Below are 19670 nucleotides of genomic sequence, written 5' to 3'. Positions count from 1 at the left end.
CTCAAATAACCCTTGGGCGAAAGGGAGAATGGATTTTGATGGACACTGGGCAACCTTTGACATATTCCTTTTGTATGTATTTAATGCATCTCTTTGTGTTAACATAAGTGCACCCAGGTTATAAGTGTTGGTTATTTTGCTTTTTCAGAAAGAAGACCTGAATCTGTGACGCAGCGTCTATGGACAACTCCAGAGTAATGAATCAGTGTGCCTTTAGAGGAATGGAAGAAAACAAAGAAAGGTAAAGATTTCTTTAAAAATTAAAATTAAAAAAAAAATTCTTACATGCAACAATAAGTGCAGTTCAGGACTTTTTATGAGTCAGTGGAGGCCATTAACAGTTTGGAGATAGCAAAACTTCCATGTGTCCCCTTTTCATATCTTGAATCCTGACACCAGAGGAAGGATACGTTTGTCAAGTATGAAGGAATTTTTTCCAAAATTTAGAAGGAAGAGTTGGTATATAGAACTGATATGGTCCAGAATTAAATATCTGATTCTAAAAACCAAGGACGTTCATTCTAAGAAATAATGGGCTTATGCTTAGATGTGTTGTTTCTGCATTTGCTGGTGGTGAATGCAGAGGAGGTGAAGGCAGACCCTTAGCGCTTGGCAGTTACATCTTCTCTTGAAGTCATCATCTCTTCCTCTTCCTTCCACCTCCTCTTTTTTTGTTCCTTATAAATAAATGCATTAGTTTAAATACTCAATAAATTCTTGGTAAGTTTTCCTAGTTAATAGAAGTGAAGTCTCCACTGAGCCTCCCCCCATGCCTGCCATTTCATTCCTTGCATATACCCTACTCCTGTCTTTCCCGGAAGTAACCACTGTGACCTACTTTGTGAATTTCCTTCCAGAACTTTTAGGAGGTGTCTATGTGCGTTAATGTGTCTATGTGTGTTAGTTGCTCGGTCGTGTCTGACTCTTGCGACCTCATGGACTGTAGCCCTCCAGACTCCTCTGTCCATGGAATTCTCCAGGCAGTACGCATAGGAAAAAAGTAATTCTTTCCTTCCTTCCTGTTCTTTAAAAACAGTCTGTCATACTATGCTTGCTGGTCTATTCTGTACCCTTTGTAAAACATTCAATAATATGATTTTAAATGTTTTCAAGACAGTACATGTGAAAACTGCCTTGTTTTGCTGCAAAGTGAGTATTGGGTCCCTGGCAGGAGAATCTCAGTGTTTTCCTGTTGGTGGTGGGTGGGTGGATTCTCTTTTTTGCCTGTAATATTAATAGCAGTGCTTTGATGCACTTTCTGGTTTGTGTCTCCAAGCACATGGGCAGTCATGTTGGTTACTGATGAGTGAAGTTGTTGGGCCACCCCGTGATTGAGTTTAAGATCTTCATAAATGTTGCCAGTTCATTCTCTAAAAAGCACCACTTACCGACAGATACCAGATTTCCTCTTTGCCCACCTCTTGCCACACCTCAGTTCTTCCTGCTTTTTGACTTTTGCCAGTCTGATGGGTGAACAGTGGTGTCTCTCCGTGGTTGTAATTTCCTCCCCCTTCTCTTTACTCTGGGAAGTTCATCTTCTCAGGTCTCTGCATTTCCCAGTGGCCCTGGCAAGCGTCAGTCCTTACAGGACTCAGTGACTATCCTGAGGCCCAGAGTCCCTGGGCGACCCGGGTCTTGCCCAAGAGTGGACACCTCTGTTTCTCTTCTGAGAAGCACCCAAATCTGCTCTTCCAGGATTGGTCATCCAGGATCACCTGCTTCTCTTCAGATCCTGGCAGGGGTTGTTGGGAGAGCCTTACTTTGGATTTCCCTACTCAAACGGATTCATCCACTACCATCACCATCATCCTTGGCAACAATCAGAGTGTTTGGTCTGTGTCGGGCTCTGGGTGGATCCCTTGGGTTACTCATTGAATTCTCACTGCAGCCCTGTGAGGTAGGGAGTTGTGTTGTTTCCCCCATTATGTCCATTAGGTGACATGAGGACAGAAATGGATTCAAAAACAATCCAAACAACAAGGGAAAATTAAAAAGTACCCTGTCTTGCCATGGAGCCCCAGCTCCTACATATTGCTCTCACTTTGAGTGACAGACAGATGCATGCTTGCTCAGTAGCAAGGTCTTCTGTGGTCATAGCTTATGGACCACATGGAGCCATCAGGCCCATGTTCATGGTGGTCTTGACCACACTCAGGGGCCTTCCCAGAGGGGAGTGTAGAAGTGGAGAGTGTGTTTTGGGTTTTGTCTGCCTCCAGCATATGAGCATGGGCTCTTGCATTTCACCAGCCCCTCTGCTCTGGTGTACAGTTGGGGGTGATGGCCCCACTGGGGTTTGTCCAGAATGCCTCCCTGGTAAGGGGCTTTCAGGGTGAGCCTGTTTGTCATGGGAATGAATCTACCTGATTAGGAAAAATAATCCCACTGAGCTGTAGCCAGAGAGGAGGTTCTTCTCCTGCCCCCAGAGACCTGATTAGTTACCCTTCCTAAAATGTTTAACTTTAGACCTTATTCTTAAAGCAGGCAGAGCGCAGTTTCAGAGGTCTTCCTGAGCCCCAGCCCCTGCCCCAACTCCCCATAATGTTTCAGACGCATAAAACTGCAGAGCCGGCAGAGGTCCTAGGCTCACTGTCTGGTTTCTTCTTCATCAGGACAGTGTGGAGCAGTCAGGCCTGAGGGGGAAATGATTGAGGTTCACACAGACAAGTCTGGTCTCAGGCCTGCAGGGGCTGGGGCTCTGGCTCTTTATACAACATTGCAGCTACTTCTCATGTGATTATTAGGAGCACTTGTTCCCAAAATTGATTTCATTAGCGGATAGTGCCTTGAAGGAAACCAGCCCGTTGATTAATTATTCATTTAGTGGGAATTTGTGAAATATAAATGTGTACACCAGAGACAGTGACTTAAGTAAGATGAATTCTCAGGGAATTCAGGGTTGGAGGGAGGGGGCTTTTGCACACACAATGAGCAGTGGTTAAGTAGAAAATTTTAATTCATCATTGGTCGATGGGGATAATAATAGTACCTCCTGCAATGGCATGTCCTGAGTTAGTCATGGTCAGGCACCTGGCCTGGAGTAAGCCCCCAGTTAAGGCATCTGTTTTCATTTTTTTTGTTTATATTTAATCCCACATAGCGTGAGGAGCCTAGGAAGATTTTTCCATCAGAAGATTGATACAGCCAGACTTGTGGTTTAGAAATTATAATCCATAGACATGACTTCTTATCCTGTATGTTATCATCCTTTTAGTATCTTCCTTGCTTAATGGCCCGTGAACTCCATGTGGCCAAGTCTTGGCTGTCTGTTCACAATTGTTTTTCCAGTGCTTGGCAGGCAGTAGGTGCCCACTGATATTTCTGGACTGACGAGTGTAGGGGTCAGGTAGTGGTAAGGGGTTGACCCCGGGTCCTTGAGGTGAGGTGCTGTGACAGAACCTGCCTCTGCGAAGGACCTGAGCTCACCTGGAGCCAACCTCAGGTCCCCAAGGAGAGGGGCTCCCTGGAGGCCCTGCCCACAAACCTCACTCCTTTCTGAGGGCATGTTGTTTTGCTCCTGAGCTTTATGGACATTTTGTCTCTTAAGCAAGTGACTTTATTGTCAGGAGACCTAGTCCCAAAGCATTTATTAACTGAGCAACCATTACTCGTCACTTGTACTCCTGGGTGCCAGCTCACGCGAACACAAGCTTTCTAGAAGAGGAAGCCCTGGGAATGCAGTTTGCTGCCGCTGTCGGTGATGCTGGCGGGATAGCACCTCTGTGCCTCTGTTTGCTCAGCTGTGCAGTAGCGGGGTTAGGCAATCTGAATTTCTGATGTTCAAGAGGATTTTGAGGGGAGAATGCCTTGCTCTTCAAATAAGTCCTTCATATGTATGGACTTCTGATAGCGCCTTGAAATGGATAGGAGGTTAGGACTCAGCCTTGCTGGAGAAGTGGAAGGTTTTCATTCATCTGTTCGTTCATGTGTCAGTCAGCCAGCGAGCCTCCCATCCTTGCTTAGCAGCCCTAAGCACTTTCGGAAAGTGTTCAAATAAGGGGTTACTCTTTGCTTGCAGGGCCTGCCACTCTCAGGTTGTACAGATGTGTATCTCTTTTATGAAAATCTCTTTTCTGGTTCCCTCATTTATTCCAGGGTATTTTGAGCACCTCCTTTGTGCTGGCTTGGCTACTTTACTGACTTGTCTGGTGCAGCGACACTCCGCATCTAGTCCAGAGCCCTGTGCACAATAAGTTCTCAACCTGTGAGTGGCTTTAGTGGGCTGAACTGGCTAGAAAACAGAATGTTTTCTTTTGTTATTGGCTGCAACTTGCAGTGGGATCTTAGTTCCCCAACCAGGGATTGAACCTGAGCCTCCTACAGGGGAAGCATGTGGTTCTTAACCACTAGTGGAAGTGGAAGTGCCAGGGAAATCCCCAGGGTGATTAGTGGATGAATCACAGCATGAAGAGCTGTATCCAGAATTGAAGTTTGCTGTGCACTGTGTTCTGTTTCCACGATCTAAGGGTAGGCTGCCTCGAGAACCCTCACCTTAGACAGGTTAGTTTCACCATTTGTTGTTAGTTGCTGTCTTCTTGATCTGCCTATCAGCTTCCATCTTGTCCTTTAGGCAGGAGCTAGTTTGGTCACTGATTTTTATGAGCTCTTTGTTCATCGCCCAAGGGCTGTGGGGGCCTGCTCAGCTTCCTCCACCTCTAGAAGTTCAACTGCTGACCTTGAGCAGCTGGCGTCTGCACTGTGCATGTGTGCATGCTCAGTTGCTAAGTTGTGTCTGACTCTCTGCGACCCTATGGACTGTAGCCTGCCAGGCTCCTCGGTCCATGGGATTCTCCAGGCAAGAATACTGGAGTGGGTCGCCATTTCCTCCCCCAGGGGATGTAGGTCCTGACCCAGGAATCAAACCTGTGTCTCTTACATCTCCTGTATTGGCCGATGGATTCTTTACCACTTGCGCCACCTGGGAAGCCCCTGAGAAGCTGGAGACCCAGCAAAAGGGAGAGTAACCCCTCCTAACCAGAGACACTAGCCTTCAGTCTCAAACTCAGCAGCCCTGTGACCTTGAGCAAGGCACTTCACCTCTCCAAGTTGTCTTCTTGGACTTTCTGTCAGCATCTCTCACAGTCTGCTCCTCAGAGCATGATTGCCTTCGAACATTAATAAGCACTGAAGGGGAAAATGGGGCCTGTTGCCAAACTTGTTTGGCCATTGCTGACTTCGGCTCAGACAAGTGTGACCTTCCTCACAGGACCCAACGGAGCTTGTAAAAGGTCAGTGTGCAGGGAGGGGTCTTTTAAGGTAGGGTAGGGTGTGTGGTCCCCTGCCCCCGACACCTGCTGTTGCATGGATCACACCGGGGACACGCCCAACTGGAAGAGCCTGAAGCTTCTTCCCAGTGCTGCAGTGACGTCCCTGGGACAGAGATGTGTTAGATGCTGGATATTTGAATGCTTTAGTGGGTTTGTTTTTTTTTTGACAGGAACTTTAAAATAGTATTGTAGGCAAAAGGTCTTCCAGTCCCTGTCAAAAACCTGCCAGTGAGTGAGTGGAAAAGTGGAAGGGTCAGGTGTTTTCATGCCTGTTTTTATTCAGGCAGAAATTTTTCTGTGCAAAGAACACTCAGCTGCAATTTGAAAACCGAGTGTGTAGCATCTCTCTGCCTCTCCTTGATGATGTGACCTTGGGTGTCACTCTTCTCTCTCATATCGCTTATTGGCTTGAAAGAACGGTTGGCTGATTGACGACTTTTCCTTTCAATCCTAAAATTTTAGATGTATATATACCTATGTGTATATATTTAATTAAAATTTTTTTTGGCTGCCCTAGCTCCGTGCTGCTGTGTGTGGGCTTTCTCTCGTTGAGGTGAGTGGGTGCCACTCTCTAGTTGGGATACTCAGGCTTCTCTTTGCAATGGCTTCTCTTGTTGCAGAGCACAGGCTCTAGAGCGTGGCTCAGTGTTTGTGGCACATGGGTTTAGTTGCCCTGCTGCATGTGGAATCTTCCCAGACCAGGGATCAAACCCTCGCCCCCTGCATTGGCAGGTGCATTCTTAACCACTGGACCTCCAGGGCAGTCTGGTATATTGCTTGAAGCAGCTGAAAACCTTTGTAAGTCACTGAGAGCAGATGTGGTCTGTGTTGACTCCTCAGGGCAGTGCCTGGGATAGAGTCATCACTCACTAAACATTTGTTGCATAAATATGAAAACAGAATGCACTCCTCATTACATTCATTGGCATAAGCCCAGAGACAGGTTATTATTAAACGAGTGTTAAGGTAATTGAGTGAGTGATCTTCTCTGAGACATGTGAAGATCCAGGGATTTTATTTTATAGATGAGAAACTGACACTTTGGGAGGCAAAGTGCTGGGCTGTGGTCTTGTAGCCGGAATGGAAAAGCCAAGACCCAGATTCAGCCTCCTGAGCCTCAACTTCTGCTTTGTTGTGGTTTTTCCCCACTAAATCATCTTTCTGTGTCCTTTGTGTGGTTAGAGGTGTTAATTAGGACAGTGTCCTGAAAGATCTGCTCCTAAGACACTGAAAAGTTCTTCCGTTCTCCAGGGAGCCTGGCTAGTTCTCTACATAGAAAATTATAATAATGTCTCCCACTTCTGGGCACCTCCTGAGGGGCTTTTTATGTGTTTTGGCTCCAAACACCACAGCAACTGAGCAGAAAGCACATTATCTGCCTCCATTTTGCAGATGAAGGAGCAGTTTTAAGTACCTGCCCCAGTTCAGTTCAGTTTCTCAGTCGTGTCCAACTCTTTGCGACCCCATGAACCACAGCACGCCAGGCCTCCCTGTCCATCACCAACTCCCAGAGTCCACCCAAACCCATGTCCATTCAGTCGGTGATGCCATCCAACCATCTCATCCCCTGTCATCCCCTTCTCTTCCTGCCCTCAGTCTTTCCCAGCATCAGGGTCTTTTCCAATGAGTCAGCTCTTCGCATCCGGTGGCCAAAGTATTGGAGTTTCAGCTTCAGCTGAAAACTGAACTTCCAATGAACACCCAGGACTGATCTCCTTTAGGATGGACTGGTTGGATCTCCTTGCAGTCCAAGGGACTCTCAAGAGTCTTCTCCAACACCACAGTTACAAAAGCATCAATTCTTCGGCGCTCAATTTTCTTTATAGTCCAACTGTCACATCCATACATGACTACTGGAAAAACCATAGCCTTGACTAGACGGACCTTTGTTGACAAAGTAATGTCTGCTTTTTAACATGCTGTCTAGGTTGGTCATAGCTTTCTTTCCAAGAAGTAAACATCTTTTAATTTTATGGCCTGCCCCAGTGTCACAGGTAATTGTTGGGATACGTGTGTCTTCGATGCTCTTAAGGGAGAAAGCCCCTGGCCTTCTTGCCACTTCCCCATTCCTCATCCATCTGGGACCCTTGTCTTACCTTGTCCTTGCAGGTGAGTGCTTGGAGCCCCTCTGCAGGATGGGGAGGGGTTACCGTGGCTGCCCCAGGAGTTGGGACTGGACTTCAGCCGAGGGAATCCATTGAGGTGCAGACTGTGGGCATTCAAGTTTCACTGGGAGCCCATCAACATGTTTCTAATTGCAGGCAGTCTCTTCATAATGGGCCCTAGTGATGGGGGAACTGCCAGGAGGATGTTAGACCAAGTGGTGACAATCCTTGGCCCAGTTGTTGAAGTTTTCCTAGTCTCGGTTTGCCATCTGTGAAGGTGGATAACGGTGGTGTTTAGGTCATAAAGTTGATGTGAAGGTTCAGTCTGGTAAGCAGTCCCTCACTTGAAGTCACTGGGCACCACCTGGTTAATACCTGGTGCATGGCCTTAGTCTGTTATCAGCCTGTAAATCATTCTCCCACCAACTGCAGAACCAAGGAGGAGATGTCAGAGTTTTCTATGACGATCCTTATGGTGATCACCTTAAGAAATTTGTTCAGCAGTTATTTGAGTACCTACCATGTACTCAGCTCTATCAGCACCCTGGGGAATGCCATCAGATCTGGGCCTTGCTTTCGACATGGAAGGGGAGATGAATGTCTGTAATAGGAGACAAGCAGGGTTAAGGAAGGGCCTGGCACACAGGGTGCCCCCGTGAAGTGCTTAAAAACACTCAAACGGAAGGGGACTCGGATGGGCGCCACACTTGTGATACCAGGAAACACAGCGCACAAGCCTGGCAGGGGACGCTCACCCAGCCCCCGCCCTGCAGATGGCGGTGACACGTGAAGAGCAGCACCCGTCCTGACGCTAAGTCCTCGCTGGGTGGGGCCGTGTGCGTCAGTCTCCCTCCTGGGAATATGATTAAAAAAAAAAAATTCCTCCCAGGCAAGAGCGTGGCACATTTCCTGGAGGAAAATCGACCAAGAATCAGTCTTGGAGAGCTGTATGAAGCTAGGCATGGGGGCATGTGAACCCATAGTGGTTGAAGCGTTCAGAGGTACAGAACTGTCATGATGCATTTATGAAGCGCTGCCTCGTACTGGATGTCTCTGGGTTTTGAGTGGAGGGAGTCTTAAGACTCTGTCTCTGGATGGGGGAAGAGCGTGGGAACTCGAGCAGGCTCCCTGTGTCCATTGCTTGGACTTGAGCTGCTTGTGGCCTTGGTCCCACCCTGTGCAGTGCTGTGTGCCCACGAGTAGGAGCCAGTGTCTTCTGCAAGGATGGGGATGGATTGAGGGCCTGCTGTGTGCCAGGCGCTGCCTGGGCTCAGGGCTAGATCTGTGACTGGTCGTTTTGCCCGTAAGGAAAATGCCCGGGGAGGTGAAGTGCCTGGGGGTGACACAGTGGGCCTGTGGCAGAGGTGGAATTAGAACTTGGGTGTCCTGTGGCCGTGGATAATGGCAATTAATGGGGCCGGGTCAGCGCCCAGTTGTGCTTTGGAAGGTTGTCCTCGCGGTTAGGACTGAGGACCTTTTTTACCCATCTGTCCGTTTGAACAAGGAGAGCTTTCACCCTTTGCCTCGTTTTGCTCCTGGCTTTCCTTCCTCATTCCTTCGGCGCCTCCCACACTCAGGATTTTTCCAAGGCAGCTCATTTTCTTACCTCCCCCACCCCGTCTTGCTACCACTTTAGTTTTGGTAGTTGATGGGATTTTGCCAAGGCTTAGTTTTCCACATTGTTGTAATCATAGTAGTTTTATGATACTTCTCACTTGTGTCAATCATTTTGTCATTACATGGTTTTCATATGCATTCTTTTTTAAGGGCTGTATAATAGCTCATTCATGTAACAAATGTTTCTTGAGTGGCTGCTCTGTGCCCGTCCCTGTCCTACAAATGAATGAGCAGGAACTTGTTGCTGCCCCTGCCCACATGGAGGTTCTAATTAGTGGGAAAGTCGGCAGTTAATCTCACAATCACTTGGGCAGAATGTTCTGTTACATTATGTGATGGTGTTGTGAGTTTTAATAACCTGTTTTGTACTCCCTAAAGCAAGTAAAGGGGAGTTTGACCTCTCCAGTGACATCTGAAAACAGATGTTCCTGGGGTGGAGGGGGTAAGCATTCCAGGCAGAGGGCACACTTTTACTGTTGTGGAAAGTTTTTAAAAAAGTATAAAAAACTGTCAGTCATGCAAAAAGAATATTGTGCTTTGGATAGTAGGTGTATTTTAAATTCTGAAACAATGAAGATCTAATCACTTATGAAAGACCTAACAACTCCTTTCTTTGTGTTCTTTATCTTTTTATTATAATATGTTATCAAAAAAACTAAGTTTTATCTTGTATTTTTTCCACCCAACTGTATATTTGGAAAATGTGTAGCCCTACAGAAAAGTTAACAGGTTTTTTTTAACCTAGATTTTATTTGAACATTTTGCATCATTACTTTCTCTCTCTCTCTCTGTGTGTATGTGTACACATATATACTTTTTTTTCCCACTTGAAAACCCATTGCAGACAACCTCTAAATACCTTGACCTGTAACTCTTAAAATAGGGGCAGTCTTCTTCATATTCACCCACTGTTACCCACCTCTGCAAATTAGCAATAATTTTAAAATGTCTTTTTTTTTTAGTGTCAGTTCTTTTAATTACATATTTTGTGAATTTGCGTAAGTTCATTCCAGTGTTTGGGCTTAGTACATGATTCTAAAATAAGGAAGTGAAGATTTTCCCTGTGTTAATGGGGCAAGTCCCAGTAGTTTAAAAAATTCTATCATGAGGTTGCATTAACATTGCAAACAAGAAAATAAATTCTATTTCAAATACTAACTTGAAATCCAAGGAAGTATATAAATTCCAGTAAGTGAAATCTCTTCATAGGTGTTTACAAATGGCAGGAGATCCGAAGGCCAGCAGTACTTCACAAATGCGTCTAATGAAATACGTGGAAACTCAAGACAGATGACCCGCTTCCCATCTTTGGTTCATGTGGTTTTTGCCATATAGGCACATGTGAGTCTAGGGTGTCCTTGTCCTTAGTGGAAAGGGTAGCGCTGTTCAGAGCAAGGTAAAGAACCCAACCTAGGCAACCTTTCACCTCCAGGTGAGCCGGAACACCTTTGCCCTCCTTTTGCACCATGTCATAAAGAGACATTGGCTTTTATCAGCTGTATTTCAGAAAAAAAAATTTTAAAAGCTGGTACAGTTTCTTCAAGGAGGTTCATCTTCAGAAGCCTTGTGCACAGAACCATTTTAGGATTGAGGGAAGAGGTGGGAGTGGATTTAGGGAACACAAGTCAGATGTCACTGTTATCATTCAGAAATGCACTTGGTACTTCTCTTATCCTTCCAAAGACATCTCTCTCTCTCTTTTTTAAAAAATCTGTGTTCAGTATTAATTTTACTTCTTTGATTATTCTAGTCCCTTTTTATTTATCTGAGGCCTATAACATCTTTAAATATCCAGACCATATTCAAATTTCCTTAGCTTTTTCAAAACATTTCTTATAGCTCATTCCATTTCTCCTCCTTCCCACCCCACATCCAGGGAGCATTCCTGGCTGAAGTATTGCATTTGGTTCTTATGTCCCTTTAGTCCCCTTTAATCGTGGTGCTACCACCTGCCAGTACAGGAGACCTAAGAGATGCGGATTCGATCCCTGGGTTGGGAAGATCCCCTCAAGGAGGAAATGGCAACCCACTCCAGTATTCTTGCTGGGAGAATCCCGTGGACAGAGGAATCTGGTGGGATCTCGGGGACCTACAGTCCATGGGGTCACAAAGAGTCAAACACGACTGAGAATCTGAGCACAAAATCCTTTGGGGAGGTCATGTACACACTGCTATATTTAAAATGGATGAACAACAAACCCTATTGTATAGCACATGTAACTCTACTCAGTGTTATGTGCCAGCCTGGATGGGAGGGGTTTGGGGGACAATGGATACATGATACATGTATACGTATGGCTAAGTCCCCTTACTGTCCACCTTAAACTATTACAACATTGTTAATTGGCTATACCCCAATACAAAATGTTTTTGGTGTTAAAAAATATTCAGTTTGTAGGGTTGGGAAAATCCTTAAAGAGATGGAAATACCAGACCACCTGACCTGCCTCCTGAGAAATCTGTATACAGGTCAGGAAGCAACAGTTAGAACTGGACATGGAACAACAGGCTGGTTCTAAATCCAAAAAGGAGTATATCAAGTCTGTATATTGTTTCCCTGCTTATTTAACTTGTATGCAGAGTACATCATGCAAAATGCTGGGCTGGATGAAACATCAGCTGGAATCAAGATTGCCGGCAGAAATATCAATAACCTCATGTACACAGATGACACCACCCTTATGCCAGAAAGTGAAGAACTAAAGAGCATCTTGATAAAAGTGAAAGAGGAGCATGAAAAAGTTGGCTTAAAGCTCAACATTTAGAAAACTAAGATCATGGCATCCGATCCCATCACTTCATCACAAATAGATGGGGAAACAATGGAAACAGTGAGAGACTTTATTTTCTTGGGCTCCTGCAGCCATGAAATTAAAAGATGCTTGCTCCTTGAAAGAAAACTATGACCAACCTAGACAGCATATTAAAAAGCAAAGACATTACTTTGCCTACAAAGGTCAGTCTAGTCAAAGCTATGGTTTTTCTAGTAGTCAAGTATGGATGTGAGAGTTGGACTATAAAGAAAGCTGAGCGCTGAAGGATTGATGCTTTTTTTTTTTTTTTTTAATCATTTATTTATTTTTGGATGCCCTGGGTCTTTGTTGCTTTGCGCAGGCTTTTCTCAAGTTGCAGTGAGCGGGGACACCTCTCTAGTTGTGGTGCAGTGGCTTCTCGTTGCAATGGCTTCTCTTGTTGCAGAGCACGGGCTCTAGGCCCCTTGGGCTTCAGTAGTTATGACACATGGGCTTGGTAGTTGCTGCTCTCAGGCTCCAGAGCGCAGGGTTAGTTGATCTGCAGCATGTGGGATCTTCCCAGATCAGGGATCGAACCAGTGTCCCTTGCATTACAAGGCGGATTCTTTACCACTGGACCACCAGGGAAGCCCTGGATTGATGCTTTTGGACTGTGGTGTTGCAGAAGACTCTTGAGAGTCCCCTGGACTGCAAGAAGATCCAATTAGTCCATCCTAAAGGAAATCAGTCCTGAATATTCATTGAATGGACTGATGCTGAAGCTGAAACTCCAATACTTTGGCCACCTCATGCGAATAGCTGACTCATTTGAAAAGACCCTGATGCTGGGAAAGATTGAAGGCGGGAGGAGAAGGGGATGAGAGAGGATGAGATGGTTGGATGGCATCACCAACTCGATGGACATGAGTTTGAGTAAACTCTGGGAGTTGGTGATGGACAGGGAAGCCTGGTGTGCTGCAGTCCATGGGGTTGCAAAGAGTCAGACATGATTGAGCGACTGAACTGAACTGAGGGTTGGGATTGGATCTGAGGACTTAAAGAACCTGTTTTTCTATCCATCCATCCATCTGTCCATAAAACCAACATTTTTTTATTGAACCCATTCTGTGTCTGAGAAGGGAGTGTTAAGGGTGGGGGGAGACAGCAGTGAATTAAGCAGACATGGTGATCCTTGTCTTGATGGAGTTTACCTTTTGGAGAGAAAGTCTGAATAAACAGACTATAAACTGACAGACGTGTGAAGTGACATTAGCTGATGACGTATTCTGTGAAGAAAAATAAAGTTAAATAAAGGGATAGAGAATAAGACGAAATTTTAGACAGGGAAACTGGGAGGGATTTTTTTCGGAGAATATCATTTTAGCACAGACTTGAGTGTTGAGACAGCAAGCCCCATAGCCTCTTTAGGGAAACTCTTGGCAGGCGGAAGAGAAGCAGGGGCAGGACAGGGGCTGAGCTTAGTGAGGAACAGCATGCAGGTCAGTATCAGTAAATGCGTGCTGGTCAGTGTGACCAGCCTTGTCACTGTGAGGTCACATCTTGAAGAATGGGTCTCCTTGCTCTGTGCTGGATGGGAGAGGGACCTACTAGGCTTCGCTCAGTGACGAGTAGGCCGTCTCAGGAGATGGGTTCCCAGTTTCCAGAGATTGTTGAGCCAAAGTAAGATAAGCATCTTTTCGACAAGGTCCTTGTTTGGTTAGGGCTGTCTGTGTATTTCAGGCATTCCACCCAAATCCACACAGAGAAGGGGGACTACGACAGCACAGAAGAAGGAATCTTTGTTAGAATAATCATTTACTTTGGCCAGATCACCATCATATTTTCATGTGTTTTTTTTTTTTGTCATGTAGGAGAGCTGTTGTTTAATAACATATTTTATTATTGTTAACTAATATTATGAAATAGTCCTAGTTTTTAAATAGTTTTTTATAGGTTTTAATCATTTTTAATAGGCTTTAATAGTTTTTCAGATCTTATTTTATTTTTTTGCTCTTATTATTGGGAGGAGTTTTTCCAGGCATATAATCACATTGTCTGTAACTCAATAAAATTTTACTTCCTCTTCTTTTCAAATTGGTAATTTTTTTTGGTTGTCTGACTACGTTAGCAAGTGCTTCCTGAGTAATGTTAAATAGTGGTGAAAGCTCAGGTCCTTCTTACCTTATACTTCAGTGGTGGAGCTCTAACCCTTCCCTCAAAATGTAGACTTTTGGTTTGACCTGTGGAGCTCTTGAGGAAATTCCCCTCTGTTCCTGTTTTGTTAAGAGGTTATTTTCCCCCTTAAAAGTCAGGAATAAATGTTGAAATTTAACAAGACTGGCATTTAAGAAGACATTTTTTTTCTTTTGACTCGGTAATGAGATGAATTACATTGATTTATTCCCTAATATTGACTGATCTTTGCATTCCTAGTATGAACCACGTGGCTGTGATCTGTGTTTCTTTTCATTAAAAAGCATTTTAAGTTACCATCATTTAAAATACTGTTCTATGAAGATGCGGTTAGTTGATCTTGTAGCTTAAAGTAATGCTGTCAGGCTAGCTTGATTTCAGTTTGAGAAGTTGGAGCTCGAGTCATGAGCAAATATTCACTGACCAAAGTACCATTGTTGAATGCTTGTTGTGTGCGCAATACTGCTGGGTGGCCTCCAGTGACTTCTTGTATTAATAATGTGGAGGTCTTGTGATTCTGTACATTGGTCCCGTTAGTCAAGATTTGTTGTTATTGCAAGTGACAGAAGCCCAATTTGGTCTGGAGCAAGTATCATAGGGACGGCAATGATCATAAGAACGGAAAGGCCAAGAGTATATGGCTTCAGGAATGGCTGGACCCAGGAGTTCAGTGTTATTAGGTCTTGGTCCCTTTCTCTTCTTCTCTTGGCTCTGCCTTTTTTCTGTACTGGCCTCATTCTCAGGAAGCCTTCTTCCACAGGGTACCTCCCAGAAGCTCCAGGCTGACATTCTCCCACAGTGGTGGAGTGAGAGTTTATCATTCCCACTTGTTCTAACAGGACTGCCCAAGTAGACTCATATTTGTTCAGCTTGTCCATGCTTTCTTCCGGACCATGAGGGTGGGGGGATAGAGTCAGCCTCACTTGGACCCATAAACTCAGAATGGGGAGGGGTGGTTCCCCCAGTGGAAAGGCCAAGTGCTATTACCCACGGGCAGGGAATCAGTTGCTGGGTAGCAGAAACACTTCATGTTCACGACTCCTGGGTCGGTGATGCCCTTTCTTCTGTGTCCTCACTGTCCTTTCTCACAAGTGGGAGAGGAGGCTGCCAGGCGCTGGGATTCCTCACCCAACCCGAGGCCCAGCAAGTCAGTGACCGCATCAGGATTCTGAGGTTTTACCTGAAGTTCAAGGACTTACTTGCTCCACTGAATTACACATAGAAATAGGAGTAGCGCGTCAAAGCGTTAGGTGGGCACCTTGCAAGTTGGTTGTCAAGTAAAGGATTGCCCTCACCCTTGCCCCCAACCCCACAGACAAACACAGGGGTCATCTCCGTTGTTCCTTTGTTGCCTTTTCCTACAGAACTTGGAAGGTAGACACTTTTAAAGGGATATCTTTGGTGGGATAAATATTTTTTGGAGCATTTATAGTAGCAAAGTTTTAATTTGACGGACTCTTCTTGCCTCATCTGATTTGCCATCTCTTCACATACTTTTATTATCATCATTTTTTTTAACGTTTCTTGAGTTGTAAATATATATGATGTGTGTGTCCACTTACGGGCAGAGCTCAGGGGGTTTCTACATGTTTTTACGCCACGGGTGGAGGTCCAGCACATGTTCAGTTTACTGTCCCACCCCAGCTTCTTCCTCTCTCAGCTTTCTCCTCCTTCCTCCCAGAGGAACTGTGGACCCTTCGCCACTACCTGACCTCGGGCTGTACCTGGGAACTCTGCTCAGGGCACAGACCTGAGTCCAGAGAGAGTTAGACAGCTGCCCCTGGAGGTTAGTGCCAGGAGCAGGGAAGTTACCCGCCAGGGAGGGGAAACAGCCACTCCTCCAGCCCTCCCTGCTGCAGGTGACCACGTGCCTTGTCTAATCCTGGGCTGGCAGGGCCCCTTGCCGTTCCTGATCTTCCTCCACAGACTAGGAAACTGAGGCTTGGAGAGAGCAGAGGTATGCCGAAGGTCATGGTGGTGCAGGGCAGAGGCCGGGTGGATGGTCTGCAACGACAGTTCAACCTCCCGCTGCCGTCTCTCCCATTCACTGAGTCCAGGGGGCTTAGTTGTTGAATTTGGTCATTCTCACCCCTCATTTCATGACACTCTTGATTTTTTTTTTTCCTGGGAAATCTTGACATTCTGTGAGAGATGGCATATATAATAGAATGTAGGCAATGAAATCTGACATTCTGGATTCAAATTCCTGCTCTGTGTTATGATTCTGGGCAAGGATGTGACCTCCCTGAATCTCAATGTCTTTATCTGTGAAGGGGAAAATATTAATGCCAACCTCATAGACTGGTTGTGAGGATTAAGTGAGATGATATGTAACTGATGCTCACCACACTGACTGATACCAGTGGTTTTTATATCTGAAAAGCCAGGTTATCGCATTTCTTGGGAGGAGAGTGAGAAGTGACATAAAAGTGAGTTGAAAAAATCACAACCTCCCCCAAATGTGGACACTTTAGCATAACTTGAAGTTCACAATTGTAAATTAGTTTAGTAATTCATGATAGCGTGGTATTGAAAAACACACGCTATGGAGATGAACTGCCTTGGTTCCCAACCTGACTGCGCCACTGTGTAACCTTGGGTAGATCACTTAACCTCTCTGTGCTGGAGTTTCCTGGAATGTAAAATGATGCTAATAGTAGGGCCTACCTTCTAGGGCAGTTCCAAGGATTAAGTGAGTTGAGGTGTGTGACATACTTCCTTACCCCAGGGCCTTAGTTGATGTATAATAACTGTGGCATTTTATTGCCAACATGTTGGCCGGTATTGCTCTGTGCCTTTAAATGTCTCAATGGAAGTTTGCCTTGAGTTTCAGAGTTCATACTCTATTTGTCCTGGTGCTTCTGAAAGTTGTCTCCCATGCCCGTCTCTCTCACGTTTGTGTTGGCAGCTCATTTGGGAAGAGAAGACTGCTCGGGCAGTAGCATCCTCCAGAGACCACAGGAGGAGACTGGCTCTTGGAGAAGTGTGAATCTCTGGGATTGAGCATTTCGTCTGTTGGGGACAATGGGAGGCTTTCACGGGTGACTCATCCCCGGGGCAGCAGCGACCACAGCATGGGAAAAGCGGAATGGAGTTAAAGTTCACATTTGCCAAGTCGGTGCTTCGGTGACTGCGCGGCGGCAGCCGAGGGGGCCGGGGAGGCTTGATTTCTCCAAGGACCAAGGACTCCGTTCAGCCAGCAGTGGGTCACATTGAGCAACTGAAAGGATGTGGGGAAATAAAAGGTGCTGGCTTGGCCTTTTTAGTTTGAAAAATGCTCCTTTCGGCGCTGAATCGGCCCCTTGAGCTGTAAGGAGCGGTGCCAGTTAACCCACATTTAATTAGAAACTGGGTTAGTGGACATTCAGAGCGGGTCCTGCATGTTGGACCCCTTCCAGGGGCTGGTACAGTAACAGCCATTGACACAGCCCTGGCTGTCTGTACGATGGAATCAGCTGGGTGAACGTACATTCATCTCCTCCCACCTCTGCCAACAGTTCTCCTGATTGATTTTGCCAGCTCCGCAGAGAATGTTGACTTTCCCCTTGATTTTCCTCAAAACCCATCTCCTCAGCTTATCTTTGCCTACCTCTGCTGTTTGGGAAACACTTCAACACATCCTTATGGTCAGACTTTTCTTTTCCTCTCGGTGGAAGTTTTTCCTCTTCCGAGTGAAATGATGTGGATTTCCTTTTGTCTGGTGACTCCCCCCTGGTGTATGTGGTGGTGGGGAGGGGGTCAGGGGCAGTGTGTGCAAAGGCTTCCCTCCCTTCCTCCCTCCCTCACCCAGGCCTCACTGTGTCTTGTTTCTGGGGCTGGGACCCTTTGGACAGCGATACAGAGACTCCCTTGTCTGCCTGGTTCCCACCAGCTGATGAGCAAGGTCATGTTCAACCCCCTGACACCTGCTTATCAAGACCGCCAGCTGCACTCCACAGAGATACTCCCTCCCCCACACCAGGGAGGGGGGATAAGAATAGACCAGGGAGGGACTCTACCCACCTGACCTTTGAGGCGTGGGGGGTGCATTTGATTGGACAACTGGACTCCGGAGACTCCTGATTGATGTAAATGCCCCACCGTAACGGCTGTGCTATGCGTTGGAGAGTTCTTTTAAATAGACAGTTGTCCACTGTTTGCACTCACACTGTGTGATTTGATCCCCCCTTTCTTATTCTTCCAAGCCACATTGCTTTTTTAGAAAGCAGTTTTAGATCACCCACCTGCTACTTATTATTTGGAAGTGCTCTGATTACAGAGGCTCTGTAATTGGAGAGTACAGATTATGTGTGTCATAAAAATACATAAATTGCATTGGATGGTGGGATTTCAGTGGAGCTAAGGAATGGCTGAAGGACAGCGTGTGTGAGCAGGCGCTCCTCTTTCTTTTCTGCGGATGTGGGTGCTCTCAGGACTGGTCGGCTCCATGAGCTTCGCGGTGGATCCTAGGTGTCTCTGGAAGGGCAGCTCCTAGACACACCAGATTTGCCGTCTGGGGATTGGAAATCAAACTGCTCGTCATGGCTAGAGCTGCTTGGGGGTTGGTGGGACAATATCCTTCTTTTGCTGCTGAATGTGATGTGGTCTTGAACATAGAACTAGGTGGGGAAATGTCTGGGCATTATGTAGGGGCAGATCCAGTTTTGAAGAGTCTGAAAACATATATAATTTGGGGGGGCTTCAAATTATAAAAAGATTTCAAAAATATCCCTTTCCAAATTTTATTAAAACACCCTTTTCCAAATTTTATAAAAGTACGACATCATATGCGTACCTCTCTAAGGAGGGGCTGTAGTTTCATGAGCTTCCTGATTCATCCATTGAGGGCTGGAACAAAAAACACACACATTGTGAGGAGAAGTTTAGAATTGGGAAAGGAAGAGGTCCATCTCTAGGCTGCATTAGAAGGCGGGGTGTAGTGTTCCCACGTGTCTATGTGCTGCTCAACTTGCAGGTGTATCAAAAAGTGGGCATTAGACATTTACGTAAGTGATGAACATGGCTGTGTTCTGATGAAACTTTATTTTTTTTAATTGAAGTATAGTTGGTTTACACTGTGTTAGTTTCAGGTGTACAGCAGGTGATTCAGGGGTGTGTGTGTATGTGTGTATTCTTTTCCACTATAGGTTATTACAAGATAGGAATATAGTTCCCTGTGCTATAGAGTATGTCCTTGTTATTTATTCTGTGTATCTGTTAATCCCAAACTCCTAGTTTATCCCTCCCTCCTTTCCCCTTTGGTAACAGTAAGGTTTTTTTGCTATGTCTGTTAGTCTGTTTCTGTTTTGTAAGTAAGTTCATTTGTATCATTTTCTTTTTTTTTTAGATTCCACAAGTAAGTGATATGTTTGTCTGACTTGCCTCACTTACTGTGATAATCTCTAGGTCCATCCCTGTTGTTGCAGATGGCATTGTTTCATTCTTTTTTTGTGGCCGAATAACATTCCAGGGTACTACTTTTTTGTCCATTCCTCTGTCTATGGGCCGTTAAGTTGCTTCCATATCTTGCCTATTGCAAGTAGTGCTGCTGTGAACATGGGGTACATTTATCTTTTCCAATTAGAGTTATCCTCTTTTGTGGATATGAGCACGAGTGGGATTGTTGGATCATATGGTAACTCTATTTTTAGTTTGTTAAGGAACCTTCATACTGTTCTCCATAGTGGCTGCACCAATTTACCTTCCTGCCAACAGTGTAGGAGGTTTCCCTTTTCTTCACATCCTCTCTGGCATTTATTATTCATAGACTTTTTGATGAT

General features: G+C 45.5%; 1 protein-coding gene across 2 annotated transcripts in view; it reads left to right on the top strand.

Annotated features, from left to right (window-relative positions):
- Nucleotides 1-19670, top strand: part of ARHGEF3 (Rho guanine nucleotide exchange factor 3) — a 319599-nt gene that overhangs the window by 40926 nt on the left and 259003 nt on the right. For both annotated transcript variants that reach the window (XM_055414115.2, XM_055414114.2), the window contains exon 2: nucleotides 149-241. In XM_055414115.2, the coding sequence (XP_055270090.1) occupies nucleotides 180-241 (62 nt within the window). In that variant the 5' untranslated portion in view covers nucleotides 149-179. The remainder of the gene's footprint in view (nucleotides 1-148; nucleotides 242-19670) is intronic.

Source organism: Moschus berezovskii, chromosome 24, assembly GCF_049115385.1.
Source record: "Moschus berezovskii isolate FMDL1 chromosome 24, NW_MosBer_1.0, whole genome shotgun sequence".
NCBI classification, from domain to species: domain Eukaryota; kingdom Metazoa; phylum Chordata; class Mammalia; order Artiodactyla; family Moschidae; genus Moschus; species Moschus berezovskii.
The sequence above is the reverse complement of the archived record's forward strand: the minus strand, read 5'-3'. Positions and strand labels throughout refer to the sequence as shown.